The sequence below is a fragment of the Carassius carassius genome, chromosome 6 (assembly GCF_963082965.1).
Source record: "Carassius carassius chromosome 6, fCarCar2.1, whole genome shotgun sequence".
NCBI classification, from domain to species: Eukaryota; Metazoa; Chordata; class Actinopteri; order Cypriniformes; family Cyprinidae; genus Carassius; species Carassius carassius.
The window spans coordinates 33,857,768-33,882,514 of record NC_081760.1 but is presented as its reverse complement, the minus strand read 5'-3'; the positions used below and the strand labels follow the sequence as shown (position 1 = coordinate 33,882,514).

Below are 24,747 nucleotides of genomic sequence, written 5' to 3'. Positions count from 1 at the left end.
AACGGAACAGCTCATTTCGATTCGGGAACGAGTCGTTTGGAGCGTTTGGAAAGATTCATTCAAAAAGATTCATTCACATCGCTAGCAGGAGGCGCCCAGAACGGCAGTGTCAGTCGAAAGCGAACATCTTCATCAGGAATTTTGGGGTTTTTTGAGGGCTCAAGGAAACGTTAACGACATTTTCTGTCATTTGGAAGAAAAATGCCTGAATTAGTTTCGTTTTATCGGATCTAGATCAATATTCATGGACTGATGCGGCCATGGCAAGTCTCGTGTCCGCTTTATCGATACACGTCTGCAACATCTGAAGGATATAAAGTGAAAGATACATTATAATTAAGTTGATCTGATATCGGCAGGCTCAATCTGTGCGCATGCGAGATAACAATCCTGTGCTCTGGATATGCTGATGTGAACTGATACAGGCTGAGTATCTGCTCAAGATAATGTGATTTTGTCTTCCCATGGACATTTTTCTGTGACACTATCACTGGCAAGTCTAAAACGGGGACCATTTAGTTTGTAACTTGTTTTTAAACGGCACAATTGATGGTTAATGAACGGATATCTTCATCTACAATCAGCTGACCACCTCTGAATTCACTGCATTAGAAGAGATATCCTGGAGTTTTCCTTCATTTGCTTAAACAAAAGCAGACTTGGACCCCAGATATTTAGTCTTGTGCTAAAGGAGCCTATAAGGATCATCGTGGTTGAACAGTAACGGGATCTTGGAGATGTCAGGCCGGCCTAGGACCTCCTCATTTGCGGAGAGCTGCAAGCCAGTGCCGCAGCCTTCAGCCTTTGGCAACATGAAAGTCAGCAGTAAGTATCAACATCTACTCTGTTTCTCATATTGTAACAATTCTCAGGCAAACACTGTAAGAAAAACAAGAATCTCACAATCGTTTTTGATTAGAATTCATATGTGTAGCATCTGTCATGTAATCTTGCATTGCTGCCTGGATCTCAAGGGATGGGTCAGGTCCTGTCTCTTATTATCAGATCTGCTCAATGGAAACACATTTGCTGCACTGCTCAGTAATTTATAACAGGGAGGTTGCAATGCCCAGACCTTTTTTTTTGTGTGGTTAAGATAATGACTGTGTTAACTTGCAGAAGTATTGTCAAAAATGAATCAGATTTTTTTTCATATAAGCATCATGTAGTAGACACATACAATTATATATATATATATATATTTATTTCTGTTGCTTGAAATTAAACATTTACTGAAATAAAATAAAATCTGAAAAACCTTATTTTATTTGAGGTATTTGCCGCATTGCTTAATTTGATGTACTAAAATAACTCAAAATAAAAATGAATAAAAGCTAGACAGTCAGTAACAAAAATGACAGAAACATACAGCAAAATTACTAAATTTTTGACTAAAATAAAATGAAAGTGTATATAAAATAAACGCAAATGACATTTTTAAGGGAAGCAGGAGTCTTAAACAGGATTTGATGGATAATTAAAGTGTGGTGTGTGTGTATGTTTTATGTGTGGGTCCTATGTGAGTGTTATATAAGTGTTAGTAGGGAAAAGGGAATAGATTAGGTTTTATTTTAACTTATTATCTGATCCACACTCCGGACCAGAAGGGGTTGGTAATGCACCAATAAGCTGGATGCCAACTGCTGTTAAACTGAAGAATGAAAGCAAATCTAAAAATTAAAACTAGTTCCAAATATTAATAAAAATTATAATAGTATCCCAGTGGCCGTTAAATAACACTGATCTGATTACCATAACCAGTTGAAACAAATATTACAGGTTAAAGAAGTCTGAAAAAGACATCTGTCACATGACATTTTATTCCAGCGTTTATTCCGAATAAAGCGTTTACGTGACCTGAATGTCTGATTAATGAATATTCTGTCTTCTACAGGTTTTTAAAAAATACTGTGTCCAGTCTGGTCCATCATTTATATGATGTATACATGACCATTTTTTCTAATCAGAATATTCCCATGGACACATAAAACTGTAATTTAAAGAGACAGTTCACCCAGCTAATACAATTCTGTCATCGTCATTTACTTAACCCTCAAGTTGTCCCACTCCTGTATGAGCTTCTTTCTTCAATGAAAGTCAGTGGCTACCGTCAGCTGTTTGGTTACCAGCATTCTTCAAAATATCTTCTCTTGTACTCAACAGAACAAAGAAACTCATACAGGTTTGGAACAACTTGAGGGTGAGAAAATGACAGTTGTCGTTTTTGGGGTGAACTATCCCTTTAAGGGCTTAATCTGAGACCCTTTTAGCCGGTTAGATTCATTGTACTACCATGGAAGATGTTCCACGATGAGCTCCGGGCTTGTTTTAGTGCCCTGAGATCCTCGAACAGGTATTGATTTATAAGCCATAAATGTCTTGAGGCACACCTTACTTCTTAATATCTCACTTACTTTCTAGCTGCATGAGCTGTAAAATTGTCCATTGCCCCTCTTTGAACCCATGCCCCATGGTTTGATTGACAGGCCTCTCTCCAGAGCCTCAGCTCAGCTGGATGACTCATTTCCTGCACTAATGATGTGCATCTCACCACTGTGCTCCTCAGGAAAGGAGGATCAGAGGGATGCATGTGACTCACCTCTGACTCTACATCTTTTTCAAGTGCCTATGCCTACAGCAGCTGTCTGTAGTGTCACAGTCAACTTAACAATGGGGAGGACATATGTGGATTGGCACTTAAAACATCCATGTCTGTCCAATGGTGTCATAATGGAAACATAATGGTTTCATTAGATTATTTTCTCCTTGGGATTAGGTTTTTGGAGGGTTTAAAGCAGATATTGTGCGGTAGAGATGCATTAAATTGATCAAAAGTGACAGAAAAAAAGAAAAAAAAAATTATAATGTTGGAAAGGTCTATATTTCAAATTGATGCATGTATGTGAGAGTATGTGGCGGTGGTCCTGTGGTTGATCTGATCAGCTGACTCATCTTGCTGCCATAGCAACACTCAGGCCCGAGGCAGCGGGACTTCCTCCACAGGGAGCGTCCTATTGAGGGGCTTCACCTGAGCATGTGATGCACTCATTACCATCACACGCCAAATAGTTTATGTCTAGGCACGCTTGTCAGAAAACAGCAGCAGGCCTCTCTTCATAGCTGCGAAATTACATTTCATAACTCGTATTAAAGATAATATTATAAACCTGTCCAAGCAAATTAGGGTTTAAACCTATTTAGAGCTATTATAGACCTCCTCAGGGTAGGGGTCTATTTAATGCATATGAAACGAGCCTGTGAGGGACAGATGTTTGTTCAGTGGGTCAATTGCACTGGTTTTGATCATTATTATATTGTTAAAGGGTTAGTTCAGGCAAAAATGAAAATTAAGCCATAAATTACTGATCCTAGGTGTATATGACCTTCTTCTTTCAGACAAATTCAGTTGGAGTTATTTTAAAAATTGTCTTTGATCTAGGGCTGGGCGATTATATCGAATATTAGGGATAATATCGGAATAATTTTGATGATGATGTACAATTTGAATATATCGGGAATATCGAATATTTCAAATTCAAGCATACTTTCCCAAAAGAACGCGCCGAATGTCCAAAAAAGGAACCTGTAACTGCTGACTGCTCTACGCCCCTCTACTACGAGAGCTGTAATGATAGCGGTTGCCAGATAACAAAAGTTTAAATCTCCGAATCAGAGCTCCACTGTTACAAGGATACATTTTCTGTCCAGTGTTTGCTTATTTTAAGCAATCTGGCAACAATGCCCACGTGCTCACTCCTCATTGCGGAAGAGCCGCCGACGATAATCTGAAAACACTAACAAGCTGGAATTGAGCGATCTAATGAAAGTGTCGTTCAGCCGGTCTGTGTTCTGTCGTGAGATCTCAACTGTATTGTTTGCATTTGTGATCGCAAAATAAATGCACTTACTCGACCACTGATGTTTGAATAGAGAAACATAGTCTATGGCCATTTGGAATTACTATTGGGGAATTTCACTGATATGTTTACCAGTTTCCATAATATAGACATAGAAAATGCAAATGTCTTTGGTATTCATTTATATATATTTATATATAAGAAATAGCTATGTGCTTCAGCAACTAGCTCCCCATCTAAGAGGGTTTTTAGTGTCAGTAGGAACATAGTTTCATGCCACAGAGCTTCTCCTAAAACCGCAGACAGTTGACAGACTTGTGTTCTTAGCTTAAAAACTTGTTAACAAAATTAAAATAAAATACTTATCCCAGTTGCATAGTTTAAATTGTGAATTGCATTCACTAAAAAGTTGACAGAATGCACTTTCTGTAACTGTTACTTAATTTGCACTGCTTCAGTTACAAATAGGCCTACATGTATTCATTTAATAAAAAGCAGTAAGTGATCTCTTGGTCTAGATTTGTTAACTGCTTAAATTAGCTTTTTAAACTAAATAGTTTTTTTTTTAATGGGCAAAAGAAAATCATGTTTTACTTTTTATTATTTAAATGAAAATGCAAACATTTTTTGCAAAAATTTTGACAATATCGAGATATAATTTTTTTTTTGTATATCGCCCAGCCCTACTTTGATCTTTCAAGCCGTTTGATGACACTCAGCGGGTGTTGCACTGCATCGGTCCTTAAGAAGTTTAATAAAAAGCTCATCCACTGAAAAAAGTGTCTCAAATGGTTCTGGGGGGTGAAAAAAGGCCTGCTGTAGCGAATCGATGTGTTTTTGTAAGAAGAATATCCATATTCAAAGTGTAATTACTACTTTTATCGAGCTTGCGCTCAGTTGTAAACGAAGGAGTGGCATCTAACAGCTTAAAAGATCAAAGACAATTAAAAAAAAAATAACTCCAACTGAATTCGTCTGAAAGAAGAAAGTCATATACACCTAGATTGACTTCAGGGTAGGGGTGGGTCGATATGGAAAAAATATCATATCACGATTTCATCACAATTCTTGTCATGTTGGTTTTACTATTTTGCAAGTTGTCTGAGCATTACAGCCAAACTAATTTCCCTATTATAAAGACAAAGTATTTCAAGGTAACAAAAAAAACTAATGGCAGATATTTAGGCCAAAGAGGGCGAAGATAAAATTTTTGTTCTCATTTTTTAATAACAAAGATAAAAGAATGACAAAGATACACATTACAACTACACATAATATACAAATAAAACAAACAGTGCTTTATATTTAGGTACAATAGGTGTATTTAGCAGGAGCATTCAAGAAATTGAATGAAATATGAAAATATAACTGTATAAACTGATTCCTAAAGCAACTGTGTTAAATTTCTTCAGTCAAGAGCAGTAAGTGATTTTTCTCTTTGTGTTTTGTTGTTTTATTAACGTTAAAGTAATAGTTCACCCAAAAATAAAAATTCTGTCAATTCTGTCATAGTGTTTTGTTTTTATTCCACCATTTACTCACTCAAAAGTGGTTATAAACCTGAATGAGTTTCTTTCTTCTTCTAAACATAACTGCTATTTTGAAGAACTTGGAAAACCAAACAGTTGCTGGTCCACAGTTACTTCCATTTTTTGATACTATCAAATTAGCATCTGTTTGGTTATCCACATTTTCCAAAATATCTTCTTTTGTGTTCAACGCAAGAAAGAAATTAATACAGGTTTAGGACAACGTGACAGTGAGTAAATAATGACAGACATGAAATTTTAGGGTGATCTATCCCTTGACAGTAACGACAGTAGGCTGCATGTTTAATAGGTCTACTGTCCCTTTAAGTATGCATTTTTCTCTCAACTGTTTACTTTAATTTTAGACATAACCAACTTGAGTCTACATGTAAACCTTGTGTGTTTTGACAGTATTAGCACAAAAGATAACTTAGTTCAATAATCAGACGCTGTTTGAAAGGTTTTAGGGAGCACTCTTCCGCTGTAAAAAAAAAGCACAGGTCAGACGCACAAATGAAACATTTAAAAGCACATGCAAATAGAGTAACTCTACCACTGAGTTAATATATATATATATATATATCTATATCTATATATAGATATATATATATATATATATATATATATATCTATATATATATATATATATATATCTATATCTATATATAGATATATATAGATATATATATATATATATAAAATTTTTGAACCCAAACTTTTAAATGATAGAGTAAAATATAATTTATAATAATTTTTTTATAATACTATTAAATCTTCAGTAAATCTCAAAATGAATATCCAGTTTGCATACTGTATATTATAATTCCATAATAGGAAAATAATTATTGGCTTATTATTATCATTCAGGATTTAAATATTAGTACAACCAGTTGAATGCATTCAACATCATTGCCGCACAGCCTATTTTGGTAAGTGTCAAGTTAATTTTGATGTTACCCCTGACTAATGTTCTTTATAATAAAATAACAAATATGCCAGGGCTGATATTTAGAGAGTTGATGTTTAAATTCTGCAGAGCAGATAGAAATTCATAATCCGTTCATGTTTATTTGTGATCGTTTCATTTTCATCTGTTCTTAACATTGCGGATGTAAAGGATAATCATTTTGTATGTGATATAATGTGGTTAATGCTGAAAAGTCTCTTAGACTGGAGGAGATTAAGCTAGGCTGCGTCTTATATTAAATGCCTCGGTTTATCTGAATTGCTAAATGACTAGTCGGTTCGTGAGCTGGATGGTGTCAGAGGAGTAGGATGGTAAGATGATCTTTGTAAGTAATGGGCCGTGACACATTTAAAATTCCATGCTGCCGAGCCGAGATCTTTATTAGCTCATCATACAGTTGTGTGTGCACTCTCACGTCCTCTGACTCATCACAATCCCCGTTCTGAGCGTGCACTCTGTCTGCACTTCACTCCACGGCTCACCTGACCTGTCAAACACACACTCGCACTCACAAAATTATACTATTTCACTTAACTTGGGCTTAGATTGCCTGCTCATTTCAAATGTCCTAAAGCTGTACATTAGCTTTGCGTGAGGAACAGATAGAAATTGAAATCATTATTACCTGAGCAAACTGTAAACTAGGTAAGTTCCTGATTTGATTCACAAAACAAACTAAACGATTTGTTCATGAATCGGTTTCTTTAATTCAGCTCACTTACTCATTGATCTATTCTCAGCGGTTCTATTCAGATTTGTTCAGTGATGGCTGTGTTGACTGTAAAAAATCTCATGAATAATCTCATGTGACTCATTTAGAAAACAAACACAAGCCGAACTGCTAATTATTCCCTTTATTTTAAGTATTATTTTTGTAACACTGATGCATTCCTGACTTATATGCTCTGCGATGAATCATGATACTGTCTATACTTTGAAACCTGTATGGTAAAGCTGAAATTTCCTTCCTTGTGCTTTCATTCTGTAGGGAGTGTCTGTAGTAAACTGAAGAACAGATTCACAATTGCTTCCCTTACCGTGATTTTTATTTTTGATTCTTAATTTTTTTCAGAAATGGGTCTGATTGAAAGTCTAACTTAGCAAAAACAGTTTAAAAAATATATTTATATTTTTATATTTTTAAAGGGGTGGTTGATTATGATTTCACTTTTAACTTTAGTTAGTGTGTAATGTTGCTGTTAGTCCATAAACAACGTCTGCAAAGTTACAACGCTCAAAGGTCAGCGCAAAGGGAGATATTTTATTTTAAAGAAATCGCTGTTTAAGGGCTACCAAAAAAAAAAGTCTGGTAGGGACTACAATGAGCTTCTTCCTGGGTTTGTGACATCACTAACCCTGAAATTTACATAAACCCTGGCAACTACCTGTAATGAGGAAGGGGCGTGGCTTTTCTGGACAACGTGCTCTAGGCAGTTAGCGAATCACAACACACTGGGCCAGCGAACCAATCTGAGCCCGACTGCTTATTTCTGAGGGAGGGGCTTCAGAGAACAAGGAACTCAACAGACTGTTTTGACGAGAATGGAAACAGCGGTGTAGAATTAAGGTAAAATATGTGAAAATAATGTTTTATAAAAAATAAAAAAAAAACGCATGAACACGTTACACTACACCCCATAAACACAAACCTTCTAAAAAAAAAAGCTGATCAACCTCTTTTAGATATAAATGTATATGTTTCTATGCATTTATATTTATAGTATATATTTTTATTCAGCATTAGATTTATCAAAAGTGACAATTATTATATTTACAAATTACAAAAAATTATTTCAAATAAATGCTTTCTATTAATCAAAGAATCCACAGAACAGCAGAACAACCGTTTTCTTCATTATTAATAATAATAATAATAATAATAATAATAATAATAATAAAAACATTTCTTGAGCTGCAAATCAACATAATAAGAGTGATTTCTGAAGGATCATGTGACACTGAAGACTGGAGTAATGATGCTGAAAATTCAGCTTTGATCACATAAATTATATTTTATAATTTATTAAACCGGATTTAAATTTTAATAATAATTTCTCAATATTACTGTTTTACTGAATTTTTTTCTTATTTTAAAAATACACTAAAATATCTTACCAACCCCAAACATTTGAATGGTAGTGTAGCTGATGAGAATGTGATAGGTTAATGGAAATATCTCGACTTTATGCTGACAAAAAAGGAATAACGGAAAGTTCACTGATGTTATTTCCAAGTGGACATTAAGTTTCCGCAACCTCAGCTTTGGTCTGGACTAGATCACTTTCTAGACGATGAGTTTATCTTTAGATTCCAATTAAAATTCTCATTCTGCAAATTATTGATCCCATTTGCTAGCTATACAAAGTCATTATCCATCATTTAAACTCACAAAAGGAATTAGTATTTAGTTAGTTTCATATTACTTGACCACAGACCCAGCTACACAATAAAAATATATTTCTACTAAATAATTGAGGACAGTTCCAATTTTATCCTCATATTTCCCATTCTCATGTCATCAAGCACTTGCTCAGGGGTGTGAAAACATGATGAGGTGTGAAGCAGATGAGTTCTGGTGAATGAATGATACATGCAGGATCACACACTAATGAGCATAGTAACACCTAGAGCAGCACGTGTGACCATGCAAAACAGACCAGTGAATTACAAAGGAATATTCATGATACATTGCACTTTCTCTCTCGCTTTAGGAGATAAAGATGGCAGTAAAGTTACAACAGTGGCCGCGACCCCTGGTCAGGGACCCGACCGACCCCAGGAGGTCAGCTACACGGACACAAAGGTCATCGGGAACGGCTCGTTTGGGGTCGTATATCAAGCGAAGCTGTGTGACACCGGTGAGCTGGTGGCCATAAAGAAGGTGCTGCAGGATAAAAGGTTTAAGGTAAGCATCTGTTTATCGTTCCTTGTGTGCTTACATCAGAAAGGTTTAGTCTTGAGGTGACAGGGGTAGCCGTATAACTAAATTTCTCACGATTTTTTATTTTCTTTCTCTGTCTATAAATTGTCTTTGTGTCAGAATCGTGAGTTACAGATCATGAGGAAGTTGGATCACTGTAACATTGTCCGTCTGCGCTACTTCTTCTACTCCAGCGGAGACAAAGTGAGTGCCACTTTTCTTTTTTTTTTCTTTTTCTCAGCAGCATCATGTGCACTATAAACCAGAAACATGCTGTCCAGCAGTTTCCAGCAACTGCTCTAGGTCATGGGATATGTATTCCTATGGTGCATCCCGAAGTAAATAGCAGTCTGATATGTTTGTGATAAATTATAAGTGTTTCTCCAGTCTATTATGAACAAATTGAATAAAATGTACTTTACTGTAGCAGAAGGGAACTCTAAATCTATTAATAATATGTACAAGCATACAGTACATACACTAGAAGACATCTGCTATCCAAACAGGGTGGTATTTTTGTTGTGATTTACAGCTCGGGCTGCTCATGCCCTACAGCATTGACCTGTGGATAGGATTTCTGGTAATCCTGCGATATCCCCGGGGGCAAAACCTGTCACAGCAGTGGCCAGAGACAGCTCAGTAGTAAACTTTTGATTCATGGGAAGATAAACTGTTAGACTAGCCCGATTTTTACTGTATGACAAGCTCTGGCTCCTGTGTAGCCGACCAAAGGGACAGTGTGTAGAGAATGTGTGTGTAGAGAGGTCACCAAGTCAGGTCTATGGGAGTTCAGACTAGGGATGCACCGGTTGACCGGCCATTAATCGGGTTTTTGGAAGTGCACCCAAGTGCACAGGCTACATTGTAATAATTCGGTATCATGTAATTTGTATGGAAGTATTTCAAAATCTGTGCGCAGGACACGGACAGCCGTTCAGCACTGGAAGTGCATCGCTAACCTTCTGAGGAACAGATCACAGGAAGCGAACAGCTGACTGCACAAAAAAGCTCACTGAAGCTGTGTGAGCGAACTGTACCTGTCCGCACATTGCACAAGCGGACACAGTGAAGGGATGTTCAGCTCAACTTCTCGCATGTTGGATGAGAAACTAAACAGACTAAACTGTGACAAAACTGAAATGCTTTTTTTTTTTTTTTTTTTTTTGTAAAGTAGAACTTGCATGTCACGTTTGAAAAGCCAGAAGTAAACGTCAGTTCTGTATAGGATGATTATATTTATTTTACCTTAAAATTACATCGACTTTTTTTTTCGACATCGACATTTCACCTGCTGTAGCACACTGAAAAGTGTTTCATTCATCCAATAAAAAATGTTTAGGGTAATGATTCACATCTATATTTTTTAACTTGAGACAATAGTTATTTATTTTTCATTGGCTCAAGTGAAAAAAATAAAGATGTGAATCATTCATTACCATAACTTTTTTTTTTTTTAATTGGATGAATGAAACACTTTGCATCTTTTATTTGCACCAACATTATTTGATTTTAACATTTTGGAATAATTTATTTATATAGCATACTTTTATTTAGTCTCACTGGTAAAGACCTTTTTTTTATTTAAAACCAAATGTAAAAACTAAAACAAATACTAAATGCTGATTAAGAAACATTTGTGATTGTATTGTTTGATTGTAGAACTATGCAGTTGTTGCCTTTAATTTCACATGGTCACAGTTAATCTTTTAATTTAAGGCCAGTTCTATGTAGTTTCAACCCAATTCAAAACAAAAGCTAGATGCTGTTGTCTGTCCCATCTATATTTGTATTGAATGTAGCCTACTTACTGTGCAGATAATGCCGTTAATTTTAGATGATTATGGTTATTGTTTTCAATAGCCAAAAGCCAGTTTGGCCTATTAAATACCAAATAAACATCTTGTTTATGCATACTTTCCTTCTTTCTTGTTTGTTGCTTGAAGAAAAAAATCGGAAATCTGTATCGGAATTGGCCAGTTTGCTTGTAAAAAATCGGGATCGGAATCGGCCATGAAAAATCATTATCAGTGCATCCCTAGTTCAGACTTCCCTTTCAATGCATAGTGTGTAAACAGATCACACTAAAAGGATCTGCATCCTGTCAGGATCCTATAATGAGAATGCTATAGCATTACCTACTGTACCTGAGAGAAAGTTTTTAAAGAGTAAAGTTTTAACTTTACATGTCAGAAGTCAAAAAAAGCTTTATTGCCAAGTAAGTTTACACACGCAATGAATTTGTCTTGGCGACAGGAGCTTCCAGTGCAGAAGAAAGTACAGACAATAATGCAAACATACATGATAGTCCAGACATATACATAGGAATTACACAGTATGGTATTGAATGCTGAAATTATGTCTATAAAAAGATCCTTGCATTGGTCCCAGGTCTATCAAGATGTTCCAGAATATAATGCAGTCCCATGATGACTGCATCATCTACAGAACTGTTTGCTCTGTATGCGAACTCAAGAGGGTCCGGCAAGGCTCCAGTTATGTCTTTCAGCCAACACCAGTCTCTCAAACGACTTCATAACAACAGATGTGAGAGCAACAGTGATTTTGGATTTTTTTTGGGGGGACTGGAATGATGGTGGAGTGTTTGATGCAGCAGGGAACTTCACACAGCTCCAGAGATCTGTTAAGATCCGTGTAAAAATAGGGGCCAGTAGGTCAGCGTAGACTTTTAAACTGGAAGCTTTCTTGTTCTTCTTTTTTTTTTGAAGACCCGGTTCATTTTCTGTACATGGACCTTAATGCAGGTTGTATGGTAGGAGAGGGAGGGAGAGGGGTCGACATATGTGTGAAGTGCAGATCAGAGCAGCTGCAGGGTGTGAGACGGCTCTTCATACCATCAGTAAAACACATTCAGACTGTCAGCCAGTGGTTGACTCTTCACAGACTGCGGTTGGTGTCTTGTACTTGATGTTCCTAAGACCACCATTAGTCCATACTGATACCGGCCGTTGCCTGAAAACAGTTTTTTTCAGCTTTTCAGAGTAGCTTTTTTTTGCCGCTCAATTCTCCTTTGTTAGTCGGTTTCTGGCCTGGTTATACAAGGTTTTATCCCCACTTCTGTAAGCATCCTTCTTGGCATGATGAAGCTGTTTGAGTTTCCCAGTAAACCATGGTTTATCATTATTGAATGACAGGAGTGTCCGTGTAGGGATGCATATATCCTTACAGAAACAGATATATGAAGTTACAGTATCTGTGATCTCATCCAGATCGGTGGCTGCAGCTTCAAAAAGAGAAGAAAACTCCCGCGGCGAGTGGAAAGGTTCACAGTTTATGAAAGTGCCTCTAAATTGGGACAGCATATCTTTTTCAGTGTTGTTACATGTGAAAACCAACTTTTGTTGATGAGAAACCCAATCCACCACCTCTTGTTTTCCCCCGTTAACTCCGTGATGTGATCCGCTCTGAACAGATGGAAGCCCCACAGATGAAGCACGTTGTCCGGAATGGCTTCACTCAGCCAGGTTTCAGTGAAGTGCAATGCAGCACTTTGAAAAGTCCTTGTTGATGCAGGTGAAGAGAAGTTAAAGAAGGGAACGGACATTTGCAAAGAGAATGCTTGACCGCTCAAAATCCATGCTCACAGAGCTTAACCAGTGTGCTTCCCTCTTCTGCGTCTGTGTTTGAACAGCACCGCTGCACCTGGGATGTGTTGCTTAATGTTAAAGAGTTTGTCTCTGGTAATAGAAGAAGAATTACTAAACACAGAACAAACAAACACTGCAGAATCTTAAATCTTACAAGCTGCAGATAACCAAAATCAACCACTTCTTTCTTTTTGAGAAAGAGGAACAAAGGTACCACAATGTAACCCAACACTAACCACATTCATATATGCATAGTTCATGTCAGAGGTGGTCCACTTCAGGCGGGAGGGCCACAATCATATATAAATATAGACTGGTTTGGACCCTGATTGGTGGTGAAACTTGAGGCTTGTTTTTTTTTTTCTGAGCAAACAGGGTCTGTTTCATCCACATACTCTTTTGTTTCCCTTCATGTTTTAGAATGAATTAATTCAATTGAAGTATCCAATATAAGTGTACAAATAATTTTTCTCTGTGCTGGCTTGTGCCAGAAGTTAAGATTTTCAGTATCACTTCCTCAAAAATATAATAAGTTAATAAACGTACGTTTATATGTCTATATCTGTATAAATATACCACCTTTCACAAGTTTGAGGTTGCAAAGATTTTGAATGTTCTTGAAAGAATTATTTCACCAAGACTGAATTTATTTGGTACAATAAAAACATTTTTTTTTTGCAAAGTGTAATTTATTCCTGTGATGCAAAGCTGAATTTTCATTTCATTACTCCAGTCTTCTGGAGTAGCCCATTTAAAGTTAGCATGTGTAGAGTATGTTTGTGACCTGTGAAGTGATTGTCTCTGCCCATCTCTTTGACGGACAGCAAGAGCAGGGCTGTCCTCACCACTTTAACCCTCCATTCCAGCACGGTGACATAGTGTCTGACCACAGCGACTTCGTTCTGACGGCTCCCCTGGTGTCACAGATAGAAGATCAGTTCATTTATGAAACCCTGTCCAGACAGGAATCTCACCCATTTACATACCTGTTTACTCACGCTTGGCAGTTGTGCAGTTGAATCAAAGTTTGTGGATATTAACTGTCACATCACCTTGTAGTCAAGAACAGAAATGCAATCTAGACTCAGTAGTATGCAACTGCCAGCTGCATTTGCTAAAACGTGCAGTCTACAACAAAGCACACTACACTGGCTATTATATCCCACAATGCAATGCACTTATCTTATTTCTTGACTCTTTTTTTGTATTTTATTGGACTGCTAAAATGTAAGACATGTTTGCACAAACATGGATTAAAAATAAAAAAAGAGCAATATATCTATTTCTGATATCCTAACTTTTAAACATCAGTAATTTAAAATATGCAAATGGTATACAAATAAAGATATTAGAAAACCTGTCATATATTTTTGAGATATAATTTATTATATTATATTATATTATTTTGTCTGTGTGTGTATATATATATATATATATATATATATATATATATATATATATATATATATATATATATATATATATATATATATATATATATAATATTGTGTGGGCAAAATCATCTAAATATTTTTATATTTTATATGTTTTTTGGCAGATGTTACTATATCATGTATTTTAGCATATTTGGAATTCTAAATGACCAATCAGCATCAATGATATTAAGGCGCTACCAGTGTAAAAGCACCAGCATGGAGCATTGATATTAATATTTGTCCTTTAGCAGCCTATTTTCTTTAAGGATTTGTATATGCGCATAAACGCCCAATCACAGCACATCTCAGAAAATACTTGGCCAATCGCAGGACACTCGCAGAGCTGATGTCACTGTTGTGAGGCAGGAGTTAACTCAGTGCCTTTGGCAGGTTAATTTTCCAGCTACATTAAGGAGTTTATGTCTCTGGGGGGGCAATATAGAGAGAGAAATAATAACTGTTCAAATAGTCTGTGTGTGACTCATGTGTGTTGAGTCTCAGACCCCTTTTCCCCTGGCAAGACCACCACTGAAATGTTCTTATCCACATGTTCCAGTGAATATGGGAATGGAATAAACACTCCAGTTTAGGGATGGGTGATACTGTATGGCCAAAATCCAAAAACAGTAGAGTAATATTACACTACTGTTAAACAGTTTGGGGTCAGTAAGAGTTTTTATGTTTCTGAAAGAAGGGACATATGTTCAGCAAGGCTGCATTTATTAGATCAGAAATAGAGTAAAATGGTAATATTGTGATTTAAAATAACTATTTTCTCTGAATATATTTGAATTCATTCCTGTGAAAAAGCTTATTAAAAGCTTATTTTCAGCATCATTTCTCCAGTCTTCAGTGTCACATGATCCTTCAGAAATCATTGATAAAATACTGATTTGCTCCTCAAGAAACATTTATTATTATTATCAATGTTGAAAACATTTGTGTTGCTTAATATTTTTTTGTGAAAACTGTTAATTATTATTTTATTTTTTGATTATTTGATGAATAAATGGTTCAAAAGAACAGCGCTGATTGAAATACTATACAATATAAGAGTCTTTGCCGTCACTTTTGACCAATTTAATATGCTATTGAAGAATAAAAGTATTATTTTCTAAAAATAAATAAATACTGACCCAAACTTTTAAACAATAGTGTATATTGCTCTAATGGTATATTTTATTTAAAATGTAACTACAAATGACTTGTATATTACATATAGTAATGTTAATTTATTTTCGGATAATCTGGTGAACCATGCTATTGTAATAATTACTATGTATAATAGCAAGTAAACACACACCTGTGACCTTACATCTATATTTCACCCAGAAATGATAATTTGGTAGGTTTCATTATTCACTCTCATGTCATTCCAAAAAGAAGATGGGATCCCATTGAATTCCATTTGAATTTTTGTAAATAAAGTGGAAGTCAGTGGGAACCAGAAGCGGTTTGGTTACCAAGATTCTTCAAAATAGCTTTTGTGTTGCTCAGAACAAAGAAAGTCATACAGGTTCGGAACGTTGTTAGAGTGAACAAATGATGACCGAATTTTCATTTTTGGGAGGACTGTCCCTTAAAGTGTTTTCTAGATATCAACCTGCTAAACTCTTTTCCTTTTGTCTCTCACCCATCTTCTTCACGCCTATAGAAGGATGAGGTCTATCTGAATTTGGTGATGGACTATGTGCCTGAGAACGTGTACCGAGTGGCCAGACACTACAGCAGAGCCAAGCAGAATCTGCCTATGGTCTATGTGAAGGTAACATCTGTTAATAGAATCTGATATTTTTCTCTGTTTTGAAGACATGTGGTTTTTCCATGCTGATCAAGCTCATGAATCAAAGTTGCTCAACCTACTTAGTGAAACCAGTCATCTGGTAGCATGGACTATGTGGTGTAACTTGGTGAATCATGGTGGTACTAGCTGGTCGTATGATCAGGATTTTTTAGTTTTCATGCGTCTATGTTCCTTTCTGACCTTTACAGTGGAATGTTTTTTTCGATCTCAGCTTGCAATTTCTGCTGCATTCAAACCACTGTTATGTGTGTTTTCAGCTATATATGTACCAGCTGTTCCGCAGCTTGGCATACATCCACTCGTATGGGATCTGCCATCGAGATATCAAGCCACAGAACCTCCTGCTCGACCCAGAGACAGCTGTACTCAAACTCTGTGACTTTGGAAGGTGAGACGGGGAAATGAGGTGCTGTCATGCATGTAACATCTGCTGTAAATTTACCAGCACTCATCATTTACTTTGAGATCTTCAGTAAAACATTGCTGAAACATTGCCTGGAGTTCTGTATTGATGCTCATAATCTTTAAAACCTTTTGGTGATTAGGACAAGTAAACAAAATGTAAACGACAGTAAATAAAAATGATGCCTACCTTTCTGTTCTGTTCAAAATTAATACTTTTATCCCCCAAGGAGACATCAAAAGTGACCGTAAATACACTGTTAGAAAAGATTTCTATTTCATATAAAGGATCTGTAATCCAGTTTCCACAAAATATGAAGCAGCATATGTAGACGTGTGTTGGTGTATGATTTCTGGTTAAGTCTAATTCTCTCTCATTTGGTCTGTTTCTTTCTATCTCCTGCAGTGCTAAGCAGCTGGCGCGAGGTGAGCCTAATGTTTCCTACATCTGCTCGCGCTACTACAGAGCCCCTGAGCTCATTTTCGGAGCCACGGACTACACTTCCAGCATAGGTAATCTAATGCTCTTTTTATTTTTGAAACTTTTTAAACTACACCAGGATTTGTGTACTAATGCTAACTATTTTAATAAAAAGATTCAGTATCATGCAAAACCCTTTCCTGTTGCAATTTGTCACACTAATGTAGCCATAATATAAACAGGACTTAAGAATATATTGTGCAATAAATTTATTTTAACTTGAGTGTTAAATTTAGCAAATCATGGTGTTTTTGTTTTGTGACGTCAAAAAATATATTTTATGTTTTTGAATGAAGTCTCTTATGCTCACCAAGGCTGCATTTATCAGTATGATACAGTACACTGCTCTAGAAACATTTCATATTATTATTATCAATGTTGAAAACAGCACAACTGCTATTTCTGATATATGATTTAAAATGCATTACTTTACATGTTTTCATGGTTAAAACTGCATGCACCAGCAATCAGTGTTGCATCAATTTTGACATTTTTCTTGTGTCTAAATGCTTTAATAAACCACAACTTCAGCGTAGTTGTTGTGTAATGTTAAAATAATTTACAAAACAACTGTGAGACCTGCTAATGAAATGTGATTGAAAACATTTATGCTGCTAATCAGTGATGTAAGAAGAGTAAGTGCTGTAATATTCAATGTTTAACTTTGTTTCCATACAGACATTTGGTCGGCTGGCTGTGTACTGGCCGAGCTGCTGCTTGGACAGCCAATTTTTCCTGGTGACAGTGGTGTAGATCAGCTCGTTGAAATCATCAAGGTAAGTGTGTGTGTGTTTTCAGAAATAATCTTAAAGGGATAATCCACCCCAAAATGACATTTTTGTCATTAACCACTTTACCCCCATGTCGTTCCAAACCTGTAAAAGCTTAGTTCGTCTTCGAAACACAAATTAAGATATTTTGGATGAAAACCGGGAGGCTTGTGACCAATGTTCCCTCTAATTTTTTTCAGCACTGAGCAAATTCTTTTTTTTCTGAGCGCACATTTCAGTACTGTGAGCAATTCGCAACCACACCACCTGCCGAAAATGACTACGAGCCTGCGTTAGCCATAGGGATTCAAAGAGATGACAGCAAATGCATCAATATGTTTACAAGGTTGATATTTATTCAATATCCTTTATAATGGTTGGACTTTGGGAAGATTTTAATGATGGTGTTTTACCAGTCAGTTTAGTTGAACTTAAAGGATCTTTGGTTGATAAGGTTTCAATAAGGTTTAGAGAGGTTATTATGACTGGTTCACTGGTTATTATGACTGATAATGATATATAAAAAATAAAAGTATCCAAGATGTTTAGTCATTTCTCAGCAGGTACAACATTTAAGTGGAACTTCATTGAAAGAAAAATGCTAATGCAGTGCTTAACAATAATAGGCCTATTAAATTGACATTTTAATAACATTTAATAACTGCAACAAACTAGGTTACAAAACATGTTATTTGAATTTCATTGAGGATGATAGGCCTATCCGGCTATGTGGCTCATCTTCTCTGCAGGCCTATGGAAGACACATCTCTCCAAAGAACAGCATCTGAAAAACAGGTTAACCAAAAGAGAAACATAATTTCTCTTCAAAACACAAAATCATTATTACATTAAACAACTGCAAATATACTAAAACAGAATTAACCTACATGATTCAATGACTAAACATAATTATGTCAAAATGTTGTTGCAGTAATCAAGATCACTTTGATCTATATTAGGCCTAATAGGTCTAATTGAAAATATTGGAAATAAATTTCTACCTCAAATCTTCTCTCGTCTGTCTTTGTCCCCTTTCCAGTGGTTGTAGACCTTGTCAAGGTCTATAGGACCCTCTTTTTGCCTTGATTTAATTCTCATCAGTTGGTCCAAATGGAAAACTTCAAGGCAGTTGCGCGATTTTGTCTTAATGGCATTCATTAGACTGAAACCGCGTTCACAGTCGGCGCTGGATGCTTGGAATGTGCCACAAATGTCAAGATGTTTTGCTAGATCTGGAAAATGCTCACTTTTCAGTGACCAGGTTACAATCTCAGAAAATGATCTGAGCAGTCCGATTTTCCTTTTTTCATTAACCATGAACTTGAATTCGTTGTATTGTTGACAAATGCGCCCCGGGACCAAATCGTCTGCTTCATCCATAAGCGCTTCAAACTTCTTCGCCAGACTGGTCACGTCATTCAGCCCATGATCAAATTCACCAACTGCATGATCCAACGTGTCCGGCTCAAATGCAGCCCACTCTTTGAGCTCATTTTCAGGGAAGCGGGCATCCAAGTGCTCACAAACTTTATGGACAAACAGAAGAATGTCCCGTGTGTTCACTGCACTCTCACTTTCCAAAACTGTGAGCGCTCGTTTGCCCCAGTGAACTCGCTCTCCTAAATATTGCGCTCATAGTTTCTGTATTTTCGCTCTGGCAATGCAGTGCCCATCCATGACCGTAAGATTACTGCGCTGTAAGCAGGTGCACAGCTGAGCGAGTTCCTCAAGCACTTCTGCTAGCACAGTGATTGCAAATTTGTACTTGGTGTCGGTTAGTTTTCTATGACAGTATTTCGCAATGGGGTCAGAGTCAGCATCTTTTGCACAGTATTCGGTCAACGCGCTGAAATTTCGCAAAAAAGCATGCACAGCTTGGTAGCGTGACAGCCAACGCACTTCATTCAAAGGTCTAAAAGACAGCGAATCCACTTCTAAAACCTCTGCCATCTCTGTGAATTTGGCTTTCTTCACTGATGATCGGCAAAACATGGAGTATACTGTCCGGAGTAGTGTTTCTACCTCTTTCATTATAGGGACATCTTTCCATGCGTCATCGATTCCTAAGTCCTCCCTATGGGCCACGCAGTGTTGCTCAGTCAGGTGTGGTACCTGACGCTTCAGTAAAGCAGCCACTCCTTTATGTCTGCCTAACATGACAGAAGCACCATCTGAAGTAAACATGACCATTTTGTTCATGTCTAGCGCATGGTCTGCGTAGAACTTGGTAATGGCATCAAGGATGTTTTCTGCAGTGCATCCTGAAAGCTGAATGATTCCAGCAAAAACTGTCTTGTAACTGAAATCAGTTTGCTCCCGAAACTTAATGTAAAGCACAAGCATCTTATGCACTGAGATCGGTACTTTCATCCACAATTAGTGTGTGGACACAAGCATTTCTTATGCTGCTTATCATCTCAGTCTGCACAACTGAGTTGATGCATTCCACAAATTCAAAAGCATAATTTTTGCTTCTCCAACTCTGAGGTAGGTCGACGTATTTTGCCATATGATCGTGTATATCCTGAACTGATAACATGGACATGTTGGTGTTAATTGCTAGCATCACATTGTCGATCAATATTTTTATTTGTTCAGGGTCGGATCGTGCTCTCTGAATTCGTCTCTCTCGGGATTCATTAGTTTCGGTGAGAATTTTATCGATAGAGTTCCCATGTCTAAGTCTTAATGTTTTCAATGCATCTACATGGACTTTCTGTGTCAGATGACGCTTTAGGTAATCATGCTTCCACTCGGACCAATGTTTCCCCCGAGCGAACTCTCCTTTCACTTTTGCCTCCGAGCAGAATTTGCAGATCACGCCACTCCTTTCTTCATATGTAAATATGTCTGACAGTTTTATCCTACCTGGACCTGGATCTTTTGTGTCAGTTTGGACTATTTCATCTAGCCACTCATGTTTAAACGTTAGGCAGACCTTTTTCTGGGGCACCTGCTCTGCCTTTCTCTTCGCCATGGTAGCCTACTGTATAACTGCTGGGGCACGCCAAGAGTAACCTAGGATACTTGTATGTAAACATTCTAACGTACATCCGGCTTGGTTGTCACATCTCAGTATTTTAAATGTTTATTACCTAGCCTGCATCGCCTTTGATGCTCAGATGTTTAACCCCTGAAAAAAAAAAAAATAATTGTTTGTGCGGTCTGAAAAATATGCGCGGTCTTGAAAAATCTATTGCGCGACTACTTCGACTGGCCTGCGCGGCTGTGCACGCGCGCAGCTTGGAGGGAACATTGCTTGTGACAGTCCCATTGACTGCCAAGTAAATAACAGTGTCAAGGTCCAGAAAACTATGAAAAGCATTGTCAGAATAGTCCATCTGCCATCGCTGCCTTCTGTGTCAGCCACGCCACAAGGATACGTTTTATTTGAAAGAAAACAGTGCATCCTTGTGGCGTTTAGCTCAGATTCGCCAAAAGGGTGCTACGCTGATGTGGACCACTGATGGCAGATGGACTATTCTGACGATGCTTTTTATACTTTTCTGGAAAAAAATTGTTGAATAAAGTCGTTATATTTATTTATTTGCTATTTGTGAAATGCAGTTATATTTTTTCTGTGGCGCTCTCCTAGTTTACAGCCGAATCATAAATGCACTACTTAAAAAAAAAAAGTCTTGCTTCCTGTAAGTTAAGACTTGTTCAGTGTCGTTCTCATCATCAAGAACTAAAATACAAAACGTTTTTATTAATGCAATTAAAACAAAATTAAATAATTGAATTGACGAATATTTTAAATGTTACCTACAGAGTTAATTGAAATAAGTTGAAGTACTAAAATTATTAAAAAGTACAAAAACGAAATTAAAAATGTATAAAAATAAAAAATAAAAAATACTAATATAAAATATATATATAAATATATAAAAATATATAAAGATAAACACTATTACCATCCATACAAATGGACGATAATGTTTATTCTGGTATATAATAATAATGGTTGTCAATTTTTTGCTCTGAAAGTGACTCCAACTGTATTGTTTCTCTGTATTGTTGAAGTTGCGGTGTGGACTATATATCTAATTTTCAATAGGTTAATAGAACTTGTTTCCTCCAGGTTCTGGGAACTCCCACACGAGAGCAGATCCGGCAGATGAACCCAAATTACACTGAATTCAAGTTTCCACAGATAAAGGCACACCCGTGGACTAAGGTTTTTATATCACTTTCATCCTTCTCTTTTCTCCTTACTTTAATTCTAGACTGTGATTCTGGCCTATATAAACTTCTTATTTTACAGAATCTGTCTTAAAGAGATTTTTCTTATTTTCTACCAACACAATTGTACTTTAATTTCTCCCCGTGACTTGTTTAAAACTAAGAGGACAAATCTATATAAAAAGTCTGTTTTTGTGCAGTCAAAAGCTGAAATTATTATACAGACAATTCAGAAAGCATTCAGAATTCCTGTGTTGTTGTTTTTGTGTTAGGTTTTCCGGCCCCGGACCCCTCCGGAGGCGATAGCTCTGTGTTCCCGATTGCTGGAGTACACCCCTACGGCCCGCCTCACTCCTCTAGAGGCCTGCGCTCACACTTTCTTCGACGAGCTCCGTGAGCCCAACCTCAAGCTCCCGAATGGAAGAGAGCGGCCTGTGCTGTTTAATTTCTCCACACAGGGTATGTTGCACACAAATGATGGTGATTGATTGAATCTTTTTGAGGTACTGGAACAAGTGTTAACTCATTTTAATAGCAAATATACAGCACCATTCAAATACTTTTTGAGTTTGTAATATTTTTTAATGTTTATGAAAGTCTCTTGTGCTCAGAGTTTATTTCATCAAAAAGGCAGTAATATTGTGGAATATTATTACAATTTAAAAGGACTGTTTTCCAGTTGAATGTGTTAAAATGTAATTTATTGCTGCGATGCAAAGCTGAATTTTCAGCTTCATTAACTCCAGTCTTCAGTGTCACATGATCCTTCAGAAATCATTCTAATATACAGATTTGTGAATCAAGAAACATTTAGCAGCCATTTTTTCAGCCATTTCTTATTATTATCAAAAGAACACTATATATATATATATATATATATATATATATATATATATATATATATATCAATGTTTTTACATTCTGTTTTGTACAGTTTAGTTTAATTGTACAGTCCAGCTTAATACAGTCTTGCTGAATAAAACCCCCCCCCCCCCCCAAAATTGTACAGACTTCAAAACTTTTTTTGACCGTAAGTGTAAATGTGTTTGTACGTGCATAATTCTGTCTTTTACACCAATATCTGTTGATTTAATGATCAGAGTTGTCCAGTAACTCCTCGCTGGCCTCCGTACTCATTCCCGCACATGCTCAGAACCAGGCGGAAAACTCCTCCCAGTCTGCCTCGGCTGCAACAGGTCAGTTTTTCACTTTCAGCCACTCACAAACCCCTAGACTCTCCTCATCAGCTCTGTTTAATAACCTTCTCTTACTGTTCCAGGTGCTAACAGCGGCGACCGTGGCCTCAATGCCAACGCTGCCTCTGCCGCCCCCAATCCTTCAACTTGAACCCCATCCACCCCTCAATGGGCCACTTTACCCTGCTGCTTATCAGCCACGCCCATTCCCCGAGGTCAAGGGGCGTGGCTAAAACTAACCGAAAAGTTCATGATATGATGGATGCACCAACCAGACCTTCCCCCAGTCATTGTCTTTATTATTATTATTATTATTATTTTATTTATTTGCTCTAATGGACGCAATGAGGGCTCAGAAACACCACCTCAGGACTATCTGTGGTGATGTTTGAAAATTCTCTCTCTCTCTATATATATATATATTTACACTTACATAAACCGTTACACCTACAAATATGTTTTCACATGTCTACTTTGACATTTTTTAAAGGGAAATCTGTATGCTGTAGCTGCTGCTTCTTTTATAATCATCTCGGCCCAATTCCTGGTTAATTATGGGTAGAGACAGACTTTGAATATGAGCTGGCACAGGTGGGATTCAGGAAAGCTGGATCCTGTTTGGTCCAATACGACCAAATCCTGAATCGGTTCAACAGCATGGACAGATTTTCCATGACTATGTGAAATATATGCTAATGACTTTTGCCTTTTCCCTCAGTATTGGGTGGAAATGTTGTATGCTTAAGCTGTATGCTGCTGTGTACCTCTTTGTTTTTCGACAACGTTTGAAGGAGTGACATTATCCATTCATTTCCTGCTCCACTTCCTCCTTCCTGTTGTATAATACGTCACTGAACTCTACAGATGTTGCCACACATGTGATATCGGATCATTTTTTTGTGAGCACGTGACGCGTGTGTGTGTAAGAGAGAGTGCATGCTGTACGTCTTATGTCTATAAATACTGTATGCTGATTAGTGAGCTAAAAGAAACTAGCGCGTAATTAAGAAAAAAGATAATCAGGACCTTTAAACAGAACAGGTTTCTGCACCGCAAATTCCAGCCTTGAGGCTTAAGCAAGATGTTGGGTTTAGTTTTCGAAATCGTGTCATTTGGGTTCGAATTTAGCAGGAACGAGCGGCTGAAAGCAGTTTGAAACTTTAACCATCTGGACTGCTCTGTCAGGAAGTCGACACTAATGATGAGGAAAGAAGATAAGATGGGAACGTTTTCTCTACAGTCCGTTCGCTTCCATTTCTTCTTGTTTTTCTTCCTCTCGTCCTCTTTTGTGTCCCCTAGTGTTAGTGGAAGTGCACAACCAAGGCAGTTCGTGTTCCTCCAAATACGGTCTACAGAAGAGTCACTTCAGACTGTTTATGTCCCTCCCAAAAGTGCTGTTGAAAGAATATCCATCTGTTCTTTTGCCTACGTAAAGCCATAGTTCACCCAAGTTGCTCACACTCACGTTGTTCCAAACTCCTATGATTTATTTTCTTCCATAAACCCTTGATGATAATGTTTTCTTTTTATTTAAAATGATCTTTTCTATGCAATGAAAGTGACTAAGGGCTGTGAAACCATGAAAATGACAACAACAA

The 24,747-nt window shown here is 37.0% G+C and overlaps 1 protein-coding gene across 1 annotated transcript; it reads left to right on the top strand.

The window, feature by feature from the left end:
• LOC132142695 (glycogen synthase kinase-3 beta-like) lies at window positions 1-24,747 on the top strand. The gene is made up of 11 exons (XM_059552757.1): window positions 1-825; window positions 9,065-9,258; window positions 9,394-9,477; window positions 15,969-16,079; window positions 16,376-16,506; window positions 16,927-17,033; window positions 17,680-17,777; window positions 21,853-21,948; window positions 22,226-22,412; window positions 23,054-23,149; window positions 23,233-24,747. Exons 1-11 carry the CDS (start codon window positions 738-740, stop codon window positions 23,298-23,300), a joined length of 1,260 nt encoding a protein of 419 aa, XP_059408740.1. The 5' UTR covers window positions 1-737; the 3' UTR covers window positions 23,301-24,747.

Excerpts from the sequence above, each read along its gene's own strand:
- LOC132142695 (XM_059552757.1), top strand. The coding sequence starts at position 738 with ATGTCAGGCCGGCCTAGGACCTCCTCATTTGCGGAGAGCTGCAAGCCA. Across the intron at positions 9,478-15,968 it reads TCTACTCCAGCGGAGACAAA|AAGGATGAGGTCTATCTGAA; the intron begins GTGAGTGCCACT and ends TCACGCCTATAG. Across the intron at positions 21,949-22,225 it reads AGGCACACCCGTGGACTAAG|GTTTTCCGGCCCCGGACCCC; the intron begins GTTTTTATATCA and ends TTTTTGTGTTAG.